The sequence below is a fragment of the Takifugu rubripes genome, chromosome 13 (assembly GCF_901000725.2).
Source record: "Takifugu rubripes chromosome 13, fTakRub1.2, whole genome shotgun sequence".
NCBI classification, from domain to species: domain Eukaryota; kingdom Metazoa; phylum Chordata; class Actinopteri; order Tetraodontiformes; family Tetraodontidae; genus Takifugu; species Takifugu rubripes.
Window position 1 is genome coordinate 17,953,559 of NC_042297.1, and position 20,541 is coordinate 17,974,099.

General features: G+C 45.4%; 1 protein-coding gene across 5 annotated transcripts in view; it reads right to left on the reverse strand.

The window, feature by feature from the left end:
* apba2b (amyloid beta (A4) precursor protein-binding, family A, member 2b) overlaps positions 1 to 20,541 on the reverse strand; it is a 29,596-nt gene that overhangs the window by 6,195 nt on the left and 2,860 nt on the right. For 2 of the 5 annotated variants that reach the window (XM_029845923.1, XM_029845925.1), the window contains 7 exons: positions 17,852 to 17,909; positions 7,592 to 8,083; positions 6,340 to 7,379; positions 4,690 to 4,770; positions 4,337 to 4,376; positions 3,796 to 3,941; positions 694 to 729 (listed from right to left, as the gene is read on the reverse strand). In XM_029845923.1, the coding sequence (XP_029701783.1) occupies positions 694 to 729; positions 3,796 to 3,941; positions 4,337 to 4,376; positions 4,690 to 4,770; positions 6,340 to 7,379; positions 7,592 to 8,063 (1,815 nt within the window). In that variant the 5' untranslated portion in view covers positions 8,064 to 8,083; positions 17,852 to 17,909. Of the gene's footprint in view, positions 1 to 693; positions 730 to 3,795; positions 3,942 to 4,336; positions 4,377 to 4,689; positions 4,771 to 6,339; positions 7,380 to 7,591; positions 8,084 to 9,263; positions 9,342 to 17,851; positions 17,910 to 20,541 lie in introns of those variants that run through there. The other 3 variants (XM_029845924.1, XM_029845926.1, XM_029845927.1) reach the window with 3 other exon arrangements.

Sequence of the window (20,541 nt, forward strand, 5' to 3'; positions counted from 1 at the left end):
TAGCTGAACCACACAATACACAAATGCTGCAGCCTAATTATACCAGATTACTCTGGCAAGTGACCTGTGTCGTACTTCTTCTGGTCACATTAGCAGCCGTGGTTGCATATGAATTAGCGAGGAAACAGGTTGAGCTTATTTTCCTCCAAACGTTCCCTTTCCTGCCTTATTATTCAGCTTAACATTGATTTTACCAGCACAAGTGTGTGTCGTGTTGCTTAAACCTGAGTTTGGGTGAACGTAAAACACATCTCTGGTCAGAGGGAATAAAAAGAGGCGCTTTTTACAGGCTAAGTCAAGTTTCCTACACAGTGTCCTGCTGATGTATCTCATTACTTTGTGGTCATTTGAATTCACCCTGCTGTTGGTTTCCGTGGTTTTCCCTCTTCTGTCTTTGCCCCGACCTCAGTCTCAGTGACATAAACTGTTTATCGGGTTGCCAGTTAAAACTGAGACGCTTTCAAACAGCATTAGTGCAAAAGAGCCTGAAAACACAGAGCAATCAACAGAAACGGTGAATGTGTGTTTGTTTTAGTTCTGCACAGCCCGAGAGATTCATGCACACGACACACCTGGACGGGGATGGATGGATGGACATTAAAGCAACACTGAGACGCAAGTGGAATTGAAAAACAAAAGAAAATGACATGAGGGTGGCCAAAGGGTCTTCCTTCTGTTCGATTTATTACACACCGCCTTTTTCTTGATTTTGGCAGCCTTCTGTACCCTCTGGCCGGCGGGCGGGCGTTGGGACGGGACAGGGTCAGCAAATACAGGAGCACAAAAAAACAGGACAGGGAGAGGAGGGGGAATAAAGAGGGTAAATAAAAGGAAGACAGTACAACCCCAAACCAAACAGAGGGAGTGCTACTGCTGCTCTCAGAGACAGACAGATGATTTCATGTGTGTGTGTGTGTGTGTGTGTGTGTGTGTGTTTGGTTCAGCGCTCGCACAGCCCTGTTGGTTGTCAGATAAAAATCACAACAGCAATTACACACAGTAATAATTGCTTTTTTCTCCCCTCCTACTACAAAAGCAAAAGTACGCAGGCATGCACAGACATCATGGCTGCACGAACATGTATGAAGTATGTGAAGCCTGTAGGGAGGAGGCGTTTCCGCTCGTCAGCGTTGAGACTAAAGACTCGATGGGAAACAATAAAGAGCAACAGGGAAAAGGGAAAAAGCCAAAGATTTCATCTCCGGGCTCCCTATTTGGTCCATCCATCCATCCATTCTCTACCGCTTATCCGGGGTCGGGTCGCGGGGGCAGCAGCCTAAGGAGAGAAGCCCAGACTTCCCTCTCCCCAGCTACCTCCTCCAGCTCATCCGGAGGGATCCCCAGGCGTTCCCAGGCCAGCCGCGAGACATAGTCTCTCCAACGTGTCCTGGGTCTCCCCGGGGGTCTCCTACCGGAGGGACATGCCCTGAACACCTCACCAGGGAGGCGTCCAGGGGGCATCTCCTATTTGGTATCAGCTTTATACTTTTTAAACTCGGCTAACACTTCTGAGGGATTCATCAGTCATTCCGGACTCGCTACGGCCCCTACAGGGGGCGAAGCTCCATTGACGATCCGCTGAGCTGCTTTGCGATGTTTAATCATCAATACTGCGAATGGAGTTCACGCTGAGAGGCTGCGCCCGTCTATTTCTCATCTGCCAGAGGAACCCGGCTTGACCTTCAGACCGTTAAAAAAGTACTGTACAAGTTAAGAGCAGGGAAAACAGCCCAGAGGAGAGACCACGTCAGATTTTCCTTTTTCAAATCTTCCTCCATCATTAGCTCCCACACGAGACAAACATCTGAGGAGGAGCCGTGGAGGGTGGGGAGACGCAGCAGGAAAGACGTAGAAGACGCATAAATTTTAGATCAAACACAGGGAACATCACGCCAAAATTGATTTCAGCACTACGGGGTGTAAGTGCGTGTTTTTTGTACTTACGCGTGCGTGGACCTGGACGGGTTTGTGTCCTTGTCAATGTCAAAGATTGTCTCGACAAGTGTGGATCAGGAGGAAAAATGAGGAGAATTCTGCTTGTTCAGTGGACCTCTTCCAAGCAGGAGGAAGGCAGTTAAAAGGTGACAGCAAACCGTTGCCATGGTTTCATCCTCACAAGTCTTGGGTCTTTTTGGGTTTTTTTTGCAGAAGACACCCGTGCATGCAGACAGTGAGCAAGTGAGTGAAAACCAAACACAGATTGGACAAATGTGACATGATGCCAGCCCACATCCTCCACGGTGAGAGCTTTTTAAAAAAAAATGAAGCAGCCATGATGCCTTTTTCAGCTGCTCCTTGTGCTCATTTCCAGTCGAAATTGCATTATAACAAATCAAGAGACGATTCGACGCTGCTTTCAAACGCACTAGTGAACAGATGGCGAATGAACCGTCTGTGGATTTGAGCTCCGCTTTGGTGACATCATGCGCCGTGAAACCTGACCTAATACCTCCAAACAGTAGCGTCAGGAGCTTTTAATTCTTCACACGTCCCAGCGGAGGCCCGCGCTTAAGTGCACCCACCTAACCAAGTGTCGTTACAGCATGCAACTTAAAAAGTAGACCACTACAGGGGAGCTCATTTAATATTTAGAAACGCAGCCCAGCTTGTGCTCACATGAGAGGGAGACAAAAGCAGCCAGTGCACCCCAGACACACACACACACACACACACACACACACTGCATGATGTCATCCTGTCACGAAACCACATTTTCGGCAGTGATCTAATCACATGGATGAGACTATGGTTCATCATCCCACTGCTGAACATCTTCAGCCAACAACACAGAAGAAGCATCAACAAGGGAGATCCTGGTAGAACCATGATGAAGAACAGCAGCTTAAGTGGTTCCTTAGGGCCCATAAAGCCGAAGAGCCACACCTGTCCCCTAAGTCTGCTCCGACTTAAAGTCCAATTGGATTCAAGTCTAAAAAAGATTACTATTGAAGAAAACCTTGAAAAAGAGTCTCCTGCCTTAGGTCAGAACCAAAGTATTGCTCTTCAACACAGTAGGTCTCCAATAATGCGTGTAAAGTTAGACAAACACTATGAAAATGCTCAGGAACTTTGTCTTATTGTGTTTTGTTTTATACTTTTAGTAAGATTCACCAGCGCTGCACAAACACCACTGGGGAAATTAGATGTATTGAGCAGACCTTCCGAACAAACCAATGAATTATGTGACCGAAATGAAAATGCCTGCTTTAAATAAGCGAACTAGAAACAAAGCACTGGGAGAGGGCAGACCTCTGCCAAGCAGCTCATTTCCCTTCATATTGTGAATTACACTCAAAACTAATACGCCAATCAAGCCAAATACCTTCAAGAGTTTGTCTGTCTCTGCATATTGCTCATCTGGTATTCGAGGGTTAGCCTCGATGAAAGGGTTGTTGATTGAGGCGGCAGATTAGAGACGATGACTCTGATTAGGGAATTGAAGTGCTGGAGTTGTCTTCTTTAACAGAGGTTGTTCAACTTAAAAACAAGCAGCTCATCTTCCCCCATGTGTTGTGGGGAAATGAACCTTACCCTCGTATATATACTCCTATAGCAGTATAATACAAGGTATAACCTAGCAGGCTTTGATCGTCACCTATATTTGGACAATCAAAGGATAATGGAATCCAGAACATCACCAAAATTTCATTAAAATGCATTCAGAACTTTTTGAGTTATTTTTGCTAACAGAAAGACAAACAAACAAACGCGCCCGCTGTCATATAACCTCCTCGGTGGAGGTTATAAGAGTGATTTTGTGTGTGTGTGTGTGTGAGAGAGAGAGATTTGGAGTACCTTGACCCTGCTGACAGCCTCCTGGGCCTGCATCATGCGTATGTTCTTGGAAGGGTTCCTCTCAGACAGCAGCTGAGTGGAGCCCAGGTAGTTAGCAGCAAAGATAATTCCATCAATCAGGTCCTCTGGTTCACAGGGTCCTGGGACTGAGCCAGAGGAAGCAACAGGAAATTGTGATTAATGGGCAGACCCAGGGTGAAGGACTGAGTCAGATGTGTGGCGGAGCCAACACGCTGTGTGGAGAAACAGGGCCAACAGTGTTGGTCAGGAGAGGATGATGATGATGATGGTGATGGTGATGAGGAGGAGAGTGGCTTGCTGAGTGGGACCGAGCCGCTGCCGGTGAGCGGAAAGAGGCTCAGAACCAGTGGGAGGTTTGACTGAGACTAATCTGCATCTGTGATATGCAGATATGGATTCTCAGACACCCACTTCAGGACACAGCGTGCTGCCACGACAGCAGGCGAGCCAAAAGAATGCAAAGGTTGAGAAAAAAATGCTTCATCTTAGCCTGTGATGTGACACACTGGGGGGAACTCACCGTCGACAAAGCTGGGGAAGGACGCCACCTTTTTCGCTGGCTGAAAAAAAAAAGGGATACACGGGTTTGTGGTGAATATCTGGTGGTTCTCAAGTGTCAAATAACAATTGAGGGGGAAGATTTTCATCCTCTTCTGACAACAAACAGTTGGAAGTTGGTCCTTCTGCATTAATCCTAAACCTATTCTGACCTGTTTACGGAAACATAATAACCACTTGATGACATTCGTGTTGCACATATTCTGCACACACACACACAAACACACGCACGCACGCACCAGCCACAGCCCTTAAAGTGTAAATGACCTTGCAACAGAGCAGAGGCGTGTTGACAGCAGCAGAGCAGCATCTTACCTCTGGCACATTATTGTTCTCCAGGGGAATGTTGAGGTCGGAGCGCTGTTGCTTCCTGGGCTGCTCTGCGCCGTTGCTCACCTGTCGGGTCGACACGGGAGAACAGGTGCAAGCGGAAACCATTAGGACTGCCACAAATTTAAACAGTGAGATGCCGCGTAAGCTGTCACAGGCGGCTTCTGCTCCGAGAGCCAAAGGTTTGAGTGGGAGGTAATGATATGCACCTCACACGAGGGAGGCGACTGTGTGGGTGGGCTGCCATTTACATGAGTCCTGCTGTGCTGGGTTTACCGCAGCATTACCACTGATAAAGAGTTCATTTTTTTGCTAATGCATTGAAAATCGAACACGCTGAATTCAAACTGCTGCGTTTTTCTTTCGCTTGCCCTCGGGTTCATCTTAAATTTTCTGTATGTGGACCGAAGCAATGTAAACAATGACAGGGTGACATTTGCATGCACTCCCCATGGACAACTGTTATACTCCACACATGCATGAGGCCCTACAAAGTGCTATCCAGACGATCAGCACGTTGTCATAAATGAAAATGTGACGTTAACGGCCCTCTTTGCATGCTGCCCGTATCGCTTGTGCAAACAACCGTTTAATTAATGGAATTTGTGTTGTTGTCGGGGGACAGCACGCTAAACCGGTAAGACTGGCAGAATTACACTGTGTACAGAATGGCAAGTGAATCCAGACAAACCCCCGGCGTGCATTTATCTGGACTGAATATTAATATCCACTCTGATTTAATTTGTGAGTATATAACATGAGGGACAATATAACAGGTGGCAATGATTCATGGAATGGGGATTTTTGTTTTTGTGATTACAAATCAGCCTTTATAAGTTTGGCTGCTCTTGAAGAACATCTCCAGCTACACCTCCATCCATCCTGTCAGTCAGACAGCTGCCACAATATGCAGAGCCTTAAAGTCTGCGAGGATGTCTTTTTCAGGTGAAAACCATTTAAACAGTTAATAATTCAGGGAGATCTTAAATTAAACTGAAAGCAGACCTGCAACAAACCTGCTCTTACATGCTGATGTGATCAGGGGAGCCATCAGAATGGCTGCGTGCTGTAAATTCTCTGAAATGGATCCACTTAAATGGCGTCTGACCCACTTTTGTGCCACAGATGAGCTACAGGGTAGGAGCGCACATGCACGTGTGTACACTGTGGAGCAGGTGTGTATCAGCATGATGCCCAGAGGAGAATATGGCTGTTCTGCTTTCACCGTCTGACCATTACATGATGGGAGGAGCATGTTTAGGACGCCGATGTGCACAGGATGAGCAGGACCCTGGATGGAAAAGCCCGGCGATTGTGCTGGGATGAGGATGAATAAGAGATCACCTTTTAACTCTGATTTTAGGAAAATGCATGCTTGACCCAGTTTTGCTATAAACAAAAAAAATGCCACCGTGTACATGAAACGAAATTTCAAAGCTATATATGCTTAATTTGGCCATTTTAAAGCTATTAGCTATAGCTAATATCAGCTTATTTTAATATTTGTCTCCTTGTCATAGCAAACAATACAGTTTTTATAAATAGATTTAATTTGAAAATTAAAGTCTAGGTTCCTATTTTCTATGGTTTAAATGAACCACTTCAGCACAGTGGATGTTTTCCAAAGCAACTCACCGCCTCCTCTGTCCATCTCTGTCTGTCTTCTGGGGAGCGTGGATGTGCTTTGAGGTCCCTCTGGAGGTCAGGATTTGTGTGGTGCATGGAGGGCAGGTTCAAAGACTTGGGCCTGCTGTCATGGCGATGGTGAGCTTGGGGATAGGGGGCTGTGCCCGGCTTAGGGTGGGAGTAGTGACTTAATGTGGGCTCTGGCACCATCTCCTCTGGACTTTGGTCAGTGCCACTGCTCAGACTGCCCATACTCATGCTCATCTTGATCTCAGCCACTATTTGGTCAATGTCCTCCTCTGCTTCCTCTCCTGTTTCTCCCTCTACCACCACCACCTTACGCCCGCGATATGGAGAAACCCGCACTGAGTTCCCATTGTCCTCTGGTGCATAGTAGTCCCCTGTGTAGGCCCTGCCATGTCTTTCCCCTCCATCTGCCTCCTCGTCCTCTTCCTCATTGGGGCAGTACTCCTCACTTTCGGCCTCATCCTCTTCCTCTCTAGTCTGCAGGGCGTCTTGCAAACCAGGTTGGTGGTGGAGATGGTGATGATGATCCAGGATGGGTTCTGGTCTTCCATTATATATCTGTTCGTCTGGATCTTGCTCCACCACCTCGCAGCGGACCTCCCCGTCTCCTTCTCCCCACTCTTCCACCCTGTGTCGCTCACGACCCACCCAGTGGTCTTGTCTCAGCTGGGCCTCCTCTCTCCATTCCTGCCTCACTTCCTCGTCCCCCTCTCTCCAATCTTCTCTCACTTCTTCTTCCTCCTGATCTTGCCACTCCTCCCTTACTGTGCCCTCTCCCTCCTCATCCTGAACCCATTCTTCCTCCCTTTCCTCCCCTTCTACTTCTCCCCCCTGGACCCAACCTTCCACCTCCTCCTGGCTCTCCTCAGGGTGCGCTTCACCTTGCTGGGCGGCGTCAGAGCAGTCTCCTTGGCTGTGGTTGCAGTCTCCCTGACTGTTACAGTCCATACCTTCCAGGTAGCTGTCATCTTCTGGGCAGTAGCGGATGTAGTATGTCACACCTTCATCTTCCTCTGCCAACCCTAGAATGATGCATTATAGAAGAAACATTCTAGTTAGTGCCTGAAGAATCTAAACATTGTAGTGCCCGTGATCCAAAAGATGTAATTAACGATTAAGTATAATTTAATCGCTTAATTTAACCTTTTGACCCAACTAACATTCATCAAACAGAAATCAAGAATTGGTAAAGTGCAACTAAAACTGTCCTAATCTATCATAACACCGTATTCACCATCATCATAGTCTTCCTCATCATCCGAGGTGTTGTTAATGTAGTCAGAGCTGGAGTCGTCATCTAGACTGTCCGCTCCACCGTGGAACTCAGCCCGTTCGCGGTCGTCTCGGCCTCGTTCGTGCTCCGGTGTGGAGGGCGTTGCTGGCCGCTGATGCTCTGGTTCTGTTTGAACTTGGCTACTGTGGTGTTTCACGTCAGCCTCTTCAGCCTCCACCTCCGGAGGATCCCGACTCTCCTTTTGACTTTTGGGAGGGACGTATTGCACCTTGCAGGTAGGGGGGAGGGCTTTTGGGTCTCGTGTCTCTTTAGGGTAGCGGACCGGGCGGTGCCGGGAGGCAAGTGCTTTCCTTTCACATGATTCTGTAGGATGAGGGGTGGGGACGGAGACAAGGCCTTGAGCAGCCATGATGTGTCCTCCGCTGGTTCCCGGCCTCTTCCTATGAGCCATGACTGGTGGCTTACAGGCCATGCATTATTGGTGTTTGGATCCTAGTGGACACATTCAAAAAGGACAAAGGGACACAGTGTAAGAACAATGACCCATGAGTTCAGCTTCTTTGTGACTCTTTTCTTCATTTCTCATTTCTTCCGTGGGCCTCTACAAACTGCTTCAAATGCACCACAGATGTCTAAATAATATCAAACAAGAGTCTGGTTACCAATAACACACACAAAACTATAAACCTGTCCTAGAATACCTCACGGGAGACTGCTGGAGGAGAAAAAGTCAATAGTCACATCAAGGTCAGCTCACACTAGACTTGCATTTCAGCCCTGACATGACGAGATTTACAGATACGAACGACGGCTTGTATTGATCCTTCGGTCGCTCACTGGTGAGGGATGGTCGCCCTGAGAGACAATAAAGGCTCTCGATATGTTCCATTTGAGTAGGGCAGGTCAGATGACAAAACAAATTGTTTACTGTGGTGAAGTAGGCTGAAAAAATAAAATGTCTGAACCTGTTAGAAGCTCAACGTGAACCGCGGGGCTGCACCACGCCACCCCAACAACTGCACTGTTTAAACCATAAACTAAGCTGTAAAGCCATGTCTGTAATCAATATAGGCAGTTAAATAATGAAAGAATTCATCATAGTTAGGCATGCAGAACACAGGCAGAGGTCTACAAATAGTCTTGAAGAGAAAAAAAACACGGAACAAATCTTATTAAAGAGAAGAAAAAGTGAGTTTCCTTTTAATTCTAGTCTTAATAAGATGGTTGAAGTGAACTCAGAACTAGTCCACAGTGAGTAATTGTGGCCTCTAATGTCTGTTTTATTGTGTGCACCTGACACCTTCCTCGCCATTGTGGTACCCAGTTGCCATGAACGACTGCCCTCAGAGGCACGCTGTTTCTGCCCTTCCTTCACCATAATTACATTTTCCATTGCCAGCCATTACAGTCGTTAATAAGCTATGCATAACGTGGTACGAACACATTCATTTGAAGCATCAAAGGCAAAAGCAGAGAAAGGAAGCACACAGAGGTAGTTGATCTACAGGTCCTTGAGCTGTCACACTCTTTCTACATCTCATTCACGAACGGTCCATTTACGTGTGATCAATCAAATCTTTGCTTCAGATACACTTTTCATACTACATGACAGACAATCCCTGAGCTCAGATTACTATTCTACAAAAAATCATGGCTTGAATACAGCTTTTACCTGAGGTCCTGAGCCGAGATGTGCAGCACAAAAGCACTTGGTCCTCTTTAACAACAGCCCCATCCTTCCTCCCTTTTTGCTCCTCCCTTCCCCCACCAGCTGCTTCACACTGTGCACGCACCTCACTGGCTCCACCCAATCTTCTCCATCCACATTGTATCCCAGCATCCTCCTCCTCTGCCTTGCCAAATCCCTGGGTGTGAGGGCAAGGATGGTTACTACGGGTAACTGCATCCCCTGGGACAGACACCCTTTGACCTCCTCTTTACTAGCTTCCTGTATTCACAAATCCTGACCGATTTTACAATATTTTGTTGCATTTTGGTTTGCAAATGTGACAATCCTGGCTATGCAGCACTCCCCAAACCTTTTTGTGACTGCCCTGATGTATTTATAAAAGACATACATTTAGGTAAAACAATGACACTATGAATAATACAGCATGTGCTCACAAAGCCCACATAAAGAAGAATATTTATTTTTCTAAAACCACTCATAAATACACAGTTTTTTAAAACTTGAGAGTAATTTATTCAGACTTCTTATTCAAACTTTGTCCGTTTCAATGCTTAAGCGAATGCAACTAACTGGATTTCCCATCTAGCTGATGCATTACAGGAGAGAAAAGAGATCGTAGAAACAAAACCAGCAGAAACAAACTGAATTTCTACTGAGACCTGTTTGAGCCAGGCTGTAGCTTCAGTTCACAGCAAAAAGAAAGGATTCTGGCAAATAAACACGCTTGATCCCACTGTCAAAATTCATGCAAATGCTTCACCCTTTCAGCGTGAACTCCAGCACAATCTGAATGATATTAAGGTTGATATATTCAAGAGAGAGGCGGCACATTGCACTCTCATCTATACAACAGGATCTTTAATCAGGTAATGCATGACGGGGAGAGTGACCCGCAGCAACTGTCAGCAGGGGAGAAAAGGCAGATCAAATATTTATGGGGAGAGATATAACAGCAATAATCCCTTCTAAGATGCATGAATAACTGGAATTCTGCAGTCGAAACATTAAGGCAGTTTTATATGATATTTTCTACCTTCTCCAGAACAGCTTATTGCTGTTTTCTGCCCGGCAGATTTAAATGCAGTGATATTTTCCAGCCCTTTGGTACCGGAAATGAGTGTCAGAAGCAGAATGAATCCATCACTGGTCGGAAAAACAGGCTCAAGCATCCAGAATAGAAGAATAATCAAAAACTGTAGTCTATCAGTTTGCACGGTAAGAGAGATCAATACTGGGAACCTGGAAGAGGGATGAACACAGTCTTTTGAGCTGATAAATAAAAACAGAGTCACATAAAGACTAAAATAAGCTGTCAGCATCCAGACTATAGATTTCTGTATAGATTTCTGATTCAGAAGCAGGAATATTTATATTCTGAAACATTTTAAAAGGAGCTTTTGGAGCGGAACAGTAAAACGGCAGGATTCTAAAGCACAAAATAGTAAATTGTGTCTCATAAGTGCAAAGACATTACAATTAGAGCCATCTAGGCTGCCACACACACACACGCACGCACACACACACACACACACATTGGGAAAGCAGCATAACGTCTGCTCTGAGCTGCAGACAGGACTGCTTGTGCAGGGCTTTCTTCCCAGAAAGACCGATTCATGGCGTCTCGCACCAAAGGCTTCATCTATAGCACGATAAAGCTTTAAATTACACTCACACTCTTCCATTCTTTTGCAGACACATGTATCAAGTGTGTGTCTGTGCGCGCGTGTGTGCACAAAATGAGGATAAAAGGACAGAGAAGTAGTCTGAAAGAAGCAGATGGCTGGGTTAAAGTGAAGGCCTCAGGAATACTAATGTCCCTCCGCTTTGAATTCAAAGTTATGATCTTCCCTCGCCAGTCACGCACACAACCCAGCTCCAAATTAAAAATCTATTATTGACCCCGTAAGCAGAAAGTGATTTCTCTGACACAGGCTTCGGGATCTGGCATATTAGAAAGATAAACATTATGCACATTACATGAAATAAAGTGAGGTATTTAACTCCAAATGTCAGGCACACGGAGAAACAACTACAGGGTAAAAGAAAAAGCAGAGAAAACTGCTTTTACAGGGAAAATTTAAGAACTGACTTAGCAAGAGCCATGCAAATGGTCTGAGGTTGACTTTTCTGCACACACATTTGGTGCACAAGATGTGTTCAGACAAAAGAGGACGAAAAACCCTTACTGGGAGTTGCCGCGAAGCTAATGGAAGGGAAAACATTTGATCTCTTACGGAAGGCCGGGAATGACGATCGCAGTTTCCGTTAAATCAAAATAAATATATTAAACCCTGTGAGATGAGAAACGACAGTTGTCTTCTTGTGATGTTGGAGACACTCTAAAACACCGAATAACTGCGTTCAACAGTTCGATCAATATAGTGAAAATCAGAATCGATTACTGGGTCACCAACATACATCAGTAGACTCCATCTGGAAGGAAAGTGTTGGACGCAGCGTTGGTCTTATGGACACTCCATCATCCATCACAGCTGAAAGGTCCATTTCAACTGTTTTTATTAGGTTTCAATTATCAGCTCATCATCTTTACTCACTCGTTCTTCCAGCGTTCCTACTTGGAACACCATCTGGATGCTCTTCCTTCTCTAAAATCCCCCCGCGAGCTCTTTGACGCTGGGCAATCTTACACTTTTACACTAGAAATAATCTCCGCTGCCCTTCCCGAGGCTGCTGTCAGCTCTGTCCACATGATCTTGTTAACATTTAACAGTGTGGCATTTAATGACTTTTACAGCTCTTCTGCACCATTAAACACAAACAAAAATAATTATGTAATAACCTGCTGTGTTTTGCCGCCTGTAAACAAAGACGGGGCTACCGGCGAGTGACAGAAGGAGAAAATGAGTTTCCTCTCAGCTGTCTCATTTATATTCAGTGTTTGTTCTCCTCGCAGCCTTTCATTCACAGGACGGCGACAAAAGAGCGATGCGGGAGACGGGAAGGGATGGAAGGCAGAGCCCGGGCGAGCGGAGCCAATGGCACAGGACCGCACAGCGGATCACGGGCTCCCTCGCCATTCTGCCTGCCAATGTCCGTCTCGCCGCCAGAACGCCGGAGACACACCCTCCTCCTTCACCCTTGACTGTTACCATGGCGACGCTTTGTTTGCCAGCTCCGTTTCTCTGGCTGTGGACGTCGATCATGAAGAAACCTCTCCTCCGAGACAAACAGGCGTGCACACACACAATATTTACAGACTTTTTGGTAGTTCTGAGTAGTTTTTGTACAGACGAATGCTTCGCTGTTCGCTGTGTCAACTAAATATGCTCACTGGATAAATAGGAAGAATGAAATCCCCCAAAGGACACTTTACTTTGTGGTTGACCCGGCATCACGGGGCCACATCAATTCACTGTATAAACCCGAGCTAAAAGCCTCCACACAGACCCCCCAGGAGGATGAAATGTAATGAAAGACCTGACTAAAGCAGGAGGCCTGTTTTTTAGAATGCCAGGAGAATGTTCACAAGTCTGAATATAGATCAACAATGACAAGGACATGGAGGTTCTTTTAAAAATTAATTAGCTTTGTTCACATTTTCCCTTGCTCGTTTTCATTAGTAGTAAGGAACGGTGCCATCAGTAAATGGACCAGAGCTCTGCTCTCACCTGCTGACAAACAGTATTAAGTGGATCCAACTCCATGACTTTAGTGATCCACTAACATTTTCATGCACTACAGTCGGCCTGAGTCATCGGAAATGAAATGTCTACAAGCACGGCCGTGCGATGCTACGTGTGCTGGTTCCTTTTGCTAATCATTAGCCGCTAATTGGATGCCTTAGTCTGGCACTGGAGATGGTCATCACAGCCATGTGAAGGCAGTCTGCACCGTTTCTGTCTGGTGTTGAAGAATGTGCAGGCGCTGAGCATCTGGTTACATTCTGTGAGGCAGGAGCTGAAACCCGGAGTCATTTTATAAGCTTGTCATGTTTATAGAAATTAAACTGTTCCCACACAGCCGTATCTGGCATTGTGACACTAATCTCTTTTTGCATTAAGCAAATAAAAGAAACTTGATGACACATTTTTCTTGGTATTGAACAGTGGCATTTTGATAAATTGATGTCTTTAAAATATGACTATATCACATTATGTTCTCTTCTGGTTATTAGATTATAACAAGCTTATTCTGTGATCAATATTTTCCAGAAATCCAGGAATCAATCTTTGTAAACAAGCAGTCAAAGCAGTCAAGCAGTCAAAATACAAAATTTATAAAAATAAGCTTATAGTGTAACTACACCCCAAGATTTCTAGTAAAATCGAAAAGCCTTGACTGTGGGCGGGGCTTAAGCAGCAGTTAAGATCGATGGTAAACACACAGCTAATCAGCTAACCGTGAGCGAGTCTGACAATACTCGTAGACACGTTTTGCCCCATTTGCCACGACCACAGTGGTTCAGAGTGACACCGGTTTTTAAGTGTGGTTACATTTGAACTTTTTAAAAAGCATCCAGTCACTGGTTTTGTGATCAGATGGGGCAGTAAGGAGACACACAAACAGCAAATGTTTAAGAAAAGCTACACTAAAGCCCTGCAAAGTCATCTTTAAATGCCATTTGAATGGCTAATTTAATAACAGGATGGTCAGGGAGACTGGGTTTGAGGTGAAATACTTCACACCATTTAATTCTGAGGCCTTTTTTTTCCTGCTAGGACCATAAAGAAAGAAGGGATTACACATATGACCACATATTAACAGGAGCCTGTACCACCACGCAACTCCACGACCACGACTGTCCAGTGGACCCGGGGATTAACACCTCTGGCCAACATGCTTGTAATAAACAAAACATTCTGAAATCCTTCTGCAGCAATAATCCCTCAAATAAAATAAATAAAGAATATCAAGCCGTTGATTGAAAATGAACTTCTCTGCTGATGAAAAGCGGTCAAATAATATGACGATTTGTGAGGGGAGAAGAGGCTTTGAAATTTGAAAATAAATAGAAGACATAGCGGCTGGAAAATCAGCAGCAACAATGTTAACATAAAATATGTAAGTGAAAAAAAGTCACAATGAACGAAGAGAAACTCAGCTTTTAGAATTTTGGCTTCACAGAATAAATGAATGTTTGTCCCACTGGGCTGTACCGTCGTAAAGTCAAATGTGCAAAAACACCAACTGGAGGGCTAATTCAACCACCGTTGGCTCTCGTCTCCTCGTCCCCTCGTCCATTGTCAGATTATAATGAGCAGCCTTTATCTCCTCACCCCGCTCAGCTCCCATCAAACCCAAACAACAGCAACAGCCCAAAACACACAAACCAGCTGTTTTTACCGACTGGAAATACAGGAGGCTTGACCCCTGCCTCCTGTGGGAAGAATGTTGCCTGATTTTAGAAATGAGGGGGGGCGACATCAGAAGTGAAGGTTATCCCAACCACCTGCTCTGGTTGGTGTTGTCTTGTTAACCTAAAACAACAAACACCCGTGTTGGTGCCATGGTTTTATCATATCATATATTTGATAGTTGTGATCCGGTTCCTGATCGTTCTGACTCCCACAGGAGCAGTTGTACTGACACCACAGACATGAAGCAATAATTGCCCAACAAGCCCCGATTTGAGCCATGACATTCTGGGCTCAGAACTGGGTCAAAAATCCTGTAGTGTGTTTCCAGCCTTCATTTTACTGCATGTGCAGAGATGTCGGGCACATGGGAATGTTTGCTCGTTTTCCAGTATAAACACAAGCCCAAAACAGCAAATAGTAGCATGATTCCGGTGTGCACAACCAAACCTGTCACAAAACGCCCGAATTATGAGTGGAAACTACACATCCAAGCGTGACAGTAATCATCTGGGTGAATTAAAAACAAAGCACATTCATCAGTGTTTGCTTTGGGAAAAGCCGCAATTTCAAATGCTTTTGTTTTCCTTTGCTTAGCCGTGATGCTATTTGCGAGCCTGAAGCCGCACGCATCTGCACATGCTTACGCAGACGCCGGGCCCGTGCGTGCGCGCGTGCGTGCGTGCTGCACAGCTTTGACTTTGCTTCTGTTTGGTTTTGGTATCGCTGCCGGCCAGCTGACAGGAGGCGGATTAATCACACAGAGGAGAACCACTTCTGACAAGAGCAACAGACGGACGGGCAGAAAGATTTGGACCATCAGCCCGGTCCCGTGCAGGGACCTCTGCCTCTGTGATGAAGCCCTGGGTGACTGTGTGTGCTTATCAGTTGAATCCGAGCACCTGCGTACTTCGCATGCGCACGTGTGTGTGTGTGTGTGTGTGTGTGTGTGTGTGTGCTGCAGAGATCTGACTGGAGCAGTGACAGCATCAGGAGGGGGTGTCACATCGTCAAGCAATCTTTATACCAGGGAAGCAAGAAGAGTCAGAGCAGGAGATTGACATCTGTCTACTTCTGTTCCCTTTATTCACATAAATATAAGCACAGTTTAAAAAAAAAAAAAAAAAGCTTTTTTTTTCTGGGTTTTCCACCTGCTTGACTTCTTCTTGTGCTCTAAGTTGCTCTTACTTTTCTGGTGCGTTTATTTTAAGAGCTGGAACATCCACCAATGAGCTGCTGCACATGAACTATAAAGCTATGCTAATGAGACGGGGGAATGTTTTAGAAACGCAATCTGAGCGAAAATTAGATGACAATAATCAGCAGGAGAGCGTAGTTTGACAGGGAAGGCGAGGCCCTCTATGAAATAATGTATGATGCGGAGCTATTTCAAGAGCAGGGATGGATCAACCTTATTTCTTTGGGGAAATCTTGCTCACAGTGCATAATGGAAACCGTGCCAAGCAACAACAAAGTCAATGACTGGGTTTAGTAATGAGGCTGGCTGCGGTTCAGGGTTCTACCTACAAGGAACGGCAAAACGCGGATCCGCTGCGTCACGCTGCATCTGTTCTGGTTCAAATCAGAAACTAACTGTATTAAGTCACTGTCTGTTATTCCTTCATCAGATGTATTTATTGACCTCGCTATGTATGGAATTGGGTCTACAACAATTCAAATGCGCAGCTGTGACGGTATAAAATATTCCACGCTTGTTTACGCTGTCTGCCAGCGCCAAGACTACATGATGAAATACTTATTATGTGGACGTTCGGATCCGAGCAAAAATAAATCAATACGGACGATGACAGCTTGTAAACGCACGCCCTCGGGCGCTTCGCTGTGGTGTGCTGAGTATTAATTCCAGTGTCCTTTTGGGATGCAGCCAGGGATAAGAAGAGACAGCGAGGGTCTGACGGGGCTCAGCGGCGTGAGCTGGCAGCGGCCAGCAAATGGCAGCTTTGATCCCAATGACGGAAGAAATCTGGATTATTGCGGCCCCCGTCTGAATCCGCTTACATCACGTCACTCTGAATCCGGCCAGTCGCCCTCTCCACTGGCCTGGCGGGAGAGGGCGTGTCTGAGGTCGAAGATCCTGAGTCAGTTGGCGAAATCGGACCCTGTACTCCGACCTCTTGGTTCAAGCGCTGGATGCGAAACGGACAGCAACGTTATCACCGTGCGCCGTTGCAGATCACGTTTTTCCCACCAAAACGATTTTCCTGGATGGCCAAAGCCAGGAGACGGACAGCGTCGCACGTGTCTGACTTCACAGCTCGAATTCCAACAGGAATTATCACTCAGCTCGCTGGGTATTATCCCAGGACTTCTGCACAAATTAAAGGAGCTGTTTTGACCCCTGATGAGTTCTAATAAACCATAAAGATTACTTGTCTTTTCCCTCACCCTTAAATCGTTTTTCTTCAGAATAACTGAGGCGTAACAGCTCAGTCTGAGCACACATCACCGCCCAGCAGGACTCACTATTAGACACGAAGCCATCCGCGTAACAAGTCCATCAGCACATTCATTGGTATTGATCCAAACAGCCCTTGATATAGTCCATCACCAGGGCACAGACGGATGGAGACCCTCTTTCATTTGTCTTGTCGGGAGATTCTTTGAGGTTGTTGAGTGTAATGAAGTGGCAAAAGACAGTTTTGACCCAGTTTGTTCTAAAAATGGCAAACAATGCAGATAGTGTAACACATCAGGAATATTATTATATTATTAGCATCGGATACAGTATAAATGAGAGTGAATCAAATCCTGACCTTTAACAATTACATTTCGTTGAAGTGTGACATCCACAGCAAATACCCTGATCCCTAAAGAGGCTTACAACACTGGATCTAAAGGATCGCCAGGACAGTCAAACTGATCATACAGCAGTTATCTGAGCAGGCTACATTGAGAATGCTGTACCCCAGCATCCACCCTGGCTGCACAAGGTCAAATGCTGCCTGGATATTAACATATGGCCATTGTTTTACTGTTGTGTGCTCATATCCCTGGATATGGAGATCAGTGCATCTATATTTAGAACCAGGCCACATGTTGAAGGGCCCCATGTTATGATAGATATGATCGGTTTGGACAAGTCATCAATGTCATCAATGCTCAGCACAATTAGGAAATATCAAGTTGTATTTTCCACCTTTTTTTAAGCACACCAGCGACATAACCTGATTCAACCTCCCCCCCCCCCACACATCATTACTGATATAACCTCTGCAAAGGCAAAAACAAAATTACCTTACTGATATGTGTAGGCAGGCAGAGCGGCTCCACTGTTTTTGCTCCAGGCAATGACCTAAAACACAAAAGGAGACCGAGCGTCAAGCCGAGCACCTGACAACACATGAAAAACAGACAAATCAGCATGAAGGTTTCATCTCTCTCCCCCCTGCCTGCCGGTGCAAGAAAGGGACTGAAACTGATGATGAGGAACAAGAAAAAAATCAGTGCGAGGAGCTGAAGAAATTACGTGGCTGCTATCCAATAAGAACTGATTTTTATTCCATGATGACATAATTGTGGATTAAATAGATCACCAGTGAAGCACAGGATGCACTCACTAAATATCACAGCAGACGATGAATGCAGCACAATTAACGTACACCTGATTTCCCTGTTATTCCACAAGTCTAAAAAAAAGGAAAACAAGTGCTAAAGACAGTAAAACGGAACACCCTTGGACATGGCGTGATTAGCACTAACATGAGTGGAAACGGCTTCACGGGAAGAGATTTAAAACCGGTCCAGAAGCAATCGACAGATTTGACAGAGCAATTATTCGCTGGCAGGGGCTGCAACATTAGCATCTCTCACTGCGTTCCTACCCTGTCCAGAAAACACGGTGGTAGCACACACACACACACCCACACACACACACACACACTGATAGCTCCTTCACAGCAGCCGCTTATGGCCGAGAGGAGTGAAGCAAAGTGATCGAAGGCAGGAGAAAAACGCGGCTCGGCCTTAGATTTGCAGCGGTGGTGGCCATGTGGCAGCTAGCAGACATCTCCTCCGCTTCTCCACTTTGGTTAAACGTTGTGCTGCTGTAGTACGACCAAATCAATCCAAATGTGAGCAAATTGAATATCCAGATGCATCAAATTTAAAGGGGGGCAGCAGCAAAAGTCAATTCCAGTCATTCTGGACTTTAGCACAGGCCCCTTTATTCTTCCTTTGTTGTTCCCAAAGGGTTCGACTCAGGCTGCAGTGCTCTGCAGCTACAGACTTTAAAACAGAACACTCAGCAAAACTCATAATAGACCCCGTACTAATAATAAGATGCTCGCGAAGGCTCAGTTTCTCTCCATTCATTTCAGACTCCTTTCTATCCTCTCTCGTAGAGCAATAATATCTTCAATACCGACACCATTATTCCTTTTTAAACCCCAGAAAACTCAAACTGTGCTTAGGAATGTATGACTGTGGATTATATAACTGCTGTAGAGCTCTTTCGGCTGAGCTCCTTGCAGGTTTAATAAGAAAACTCTATAAAGCAGCAACTTTAAAATATTACTCGCTCCAGACGGTGTCCTAATCCCCAGATTGCCTTTCGGAGTACAGCGGGATCCAACTGCACTATCTCATTAGCATCCTTCAAATAATTTAAACTGAGCGGGGATTGAGAGGTCAACTACGACAACCAGGTCCAAACAATACAGCCCTGAGCTGATTATCGGAGAGGAGAAGCTCCCCTGAACTTCAATGACTCTGGAACCGTCTTCAGAAATATGGGAGAATATCTGATGCAATATCTTACCCGTTAAATCAATGTGGTGCGCTACAAGTCCAATAAGGTTCTGTTTATGCATAGACATGCACAGCAGAGCCATGGGCTATTTAAACTTTAGATTATTGAAGACTCTGATTTTATAACAAAGGGAAGCGTCTAAGTCACCTAAAGCTGTGGCTCCGTGCACGGTGCACGCACACACGTTCTAATCTATAATGTCAACAGAACCAGGAGATGCAGGAATACACAGACCGCTGTGATGGATTAAAACTCACCTCTGTGTGGTCTCATCATCTTCCCCATTCCTCCCAGAGGTAGATAAATCAACCATCTGGATGCTCCAAATCACCTCTTATCTAACAATAATCGAGTCTGCCAATCCATAGATAGCCAAAGGATTTCAAAAATGGAAAAATGGTACGGAGGCTACAGCTATTCCATTAAATTCATGTGCCAGTGACAGCAGCAGGTGAGGCACATCTAAATGTTAATATCCTGCTGCTTCCAACAAATATGCTAGCTAATGAGCTGACTTGGTAGATGCAGTTTTTGCCAAAGTAATGACATAAGTGGCAGCAGAGTGGGAGGAAGAGTCCCCACACAGCAGGAGGTTGGGTACAAGAGGGTTTATAAGCGCCTGCATAGGCGTGATCCCCCGATCCAAACATACACACAGCTAACCTCAAAGCTACCAGTGCTAAAAAGGTTGGATTGAGAGTTTTGGATTATCTAACTAAGCTCTCACTGTTCTTTCCATCAAAGGCAGCTGTAGAATTACTGTAATTTCGCCCTTCACAACAGTCGCACGCATATAGTTATTCATTTTATCCATTTTAATTCAAAAAAATCTTTTCGACAGCGGCTGACAGGAAGTCCTCAAACCTCCGAGGCAGAACGGAACGTATATGCTTTAAAAGAACAGAAGGGTTTGATATGTAAAGATAACTGTTTCCTAGATCTCTAAACCTTCCTCCTGTCTTTCCTCCTTCCCAGTGTGACCTGATTCACTAAGGCTGTGAAAGCGATGTGAACTCATTAACATGCTAATGGAATAAACACCTCAGCACTTCTAAATGACACCAGTGAGCTTAAGAAGGAACAAAGGACAGACAGACGGATAGTAAAAACCTCCAAAAGGCCAAATAACCACTAAATATCGCAGCTATTAACCGCATCTGGGCGGTGTTATATAAGA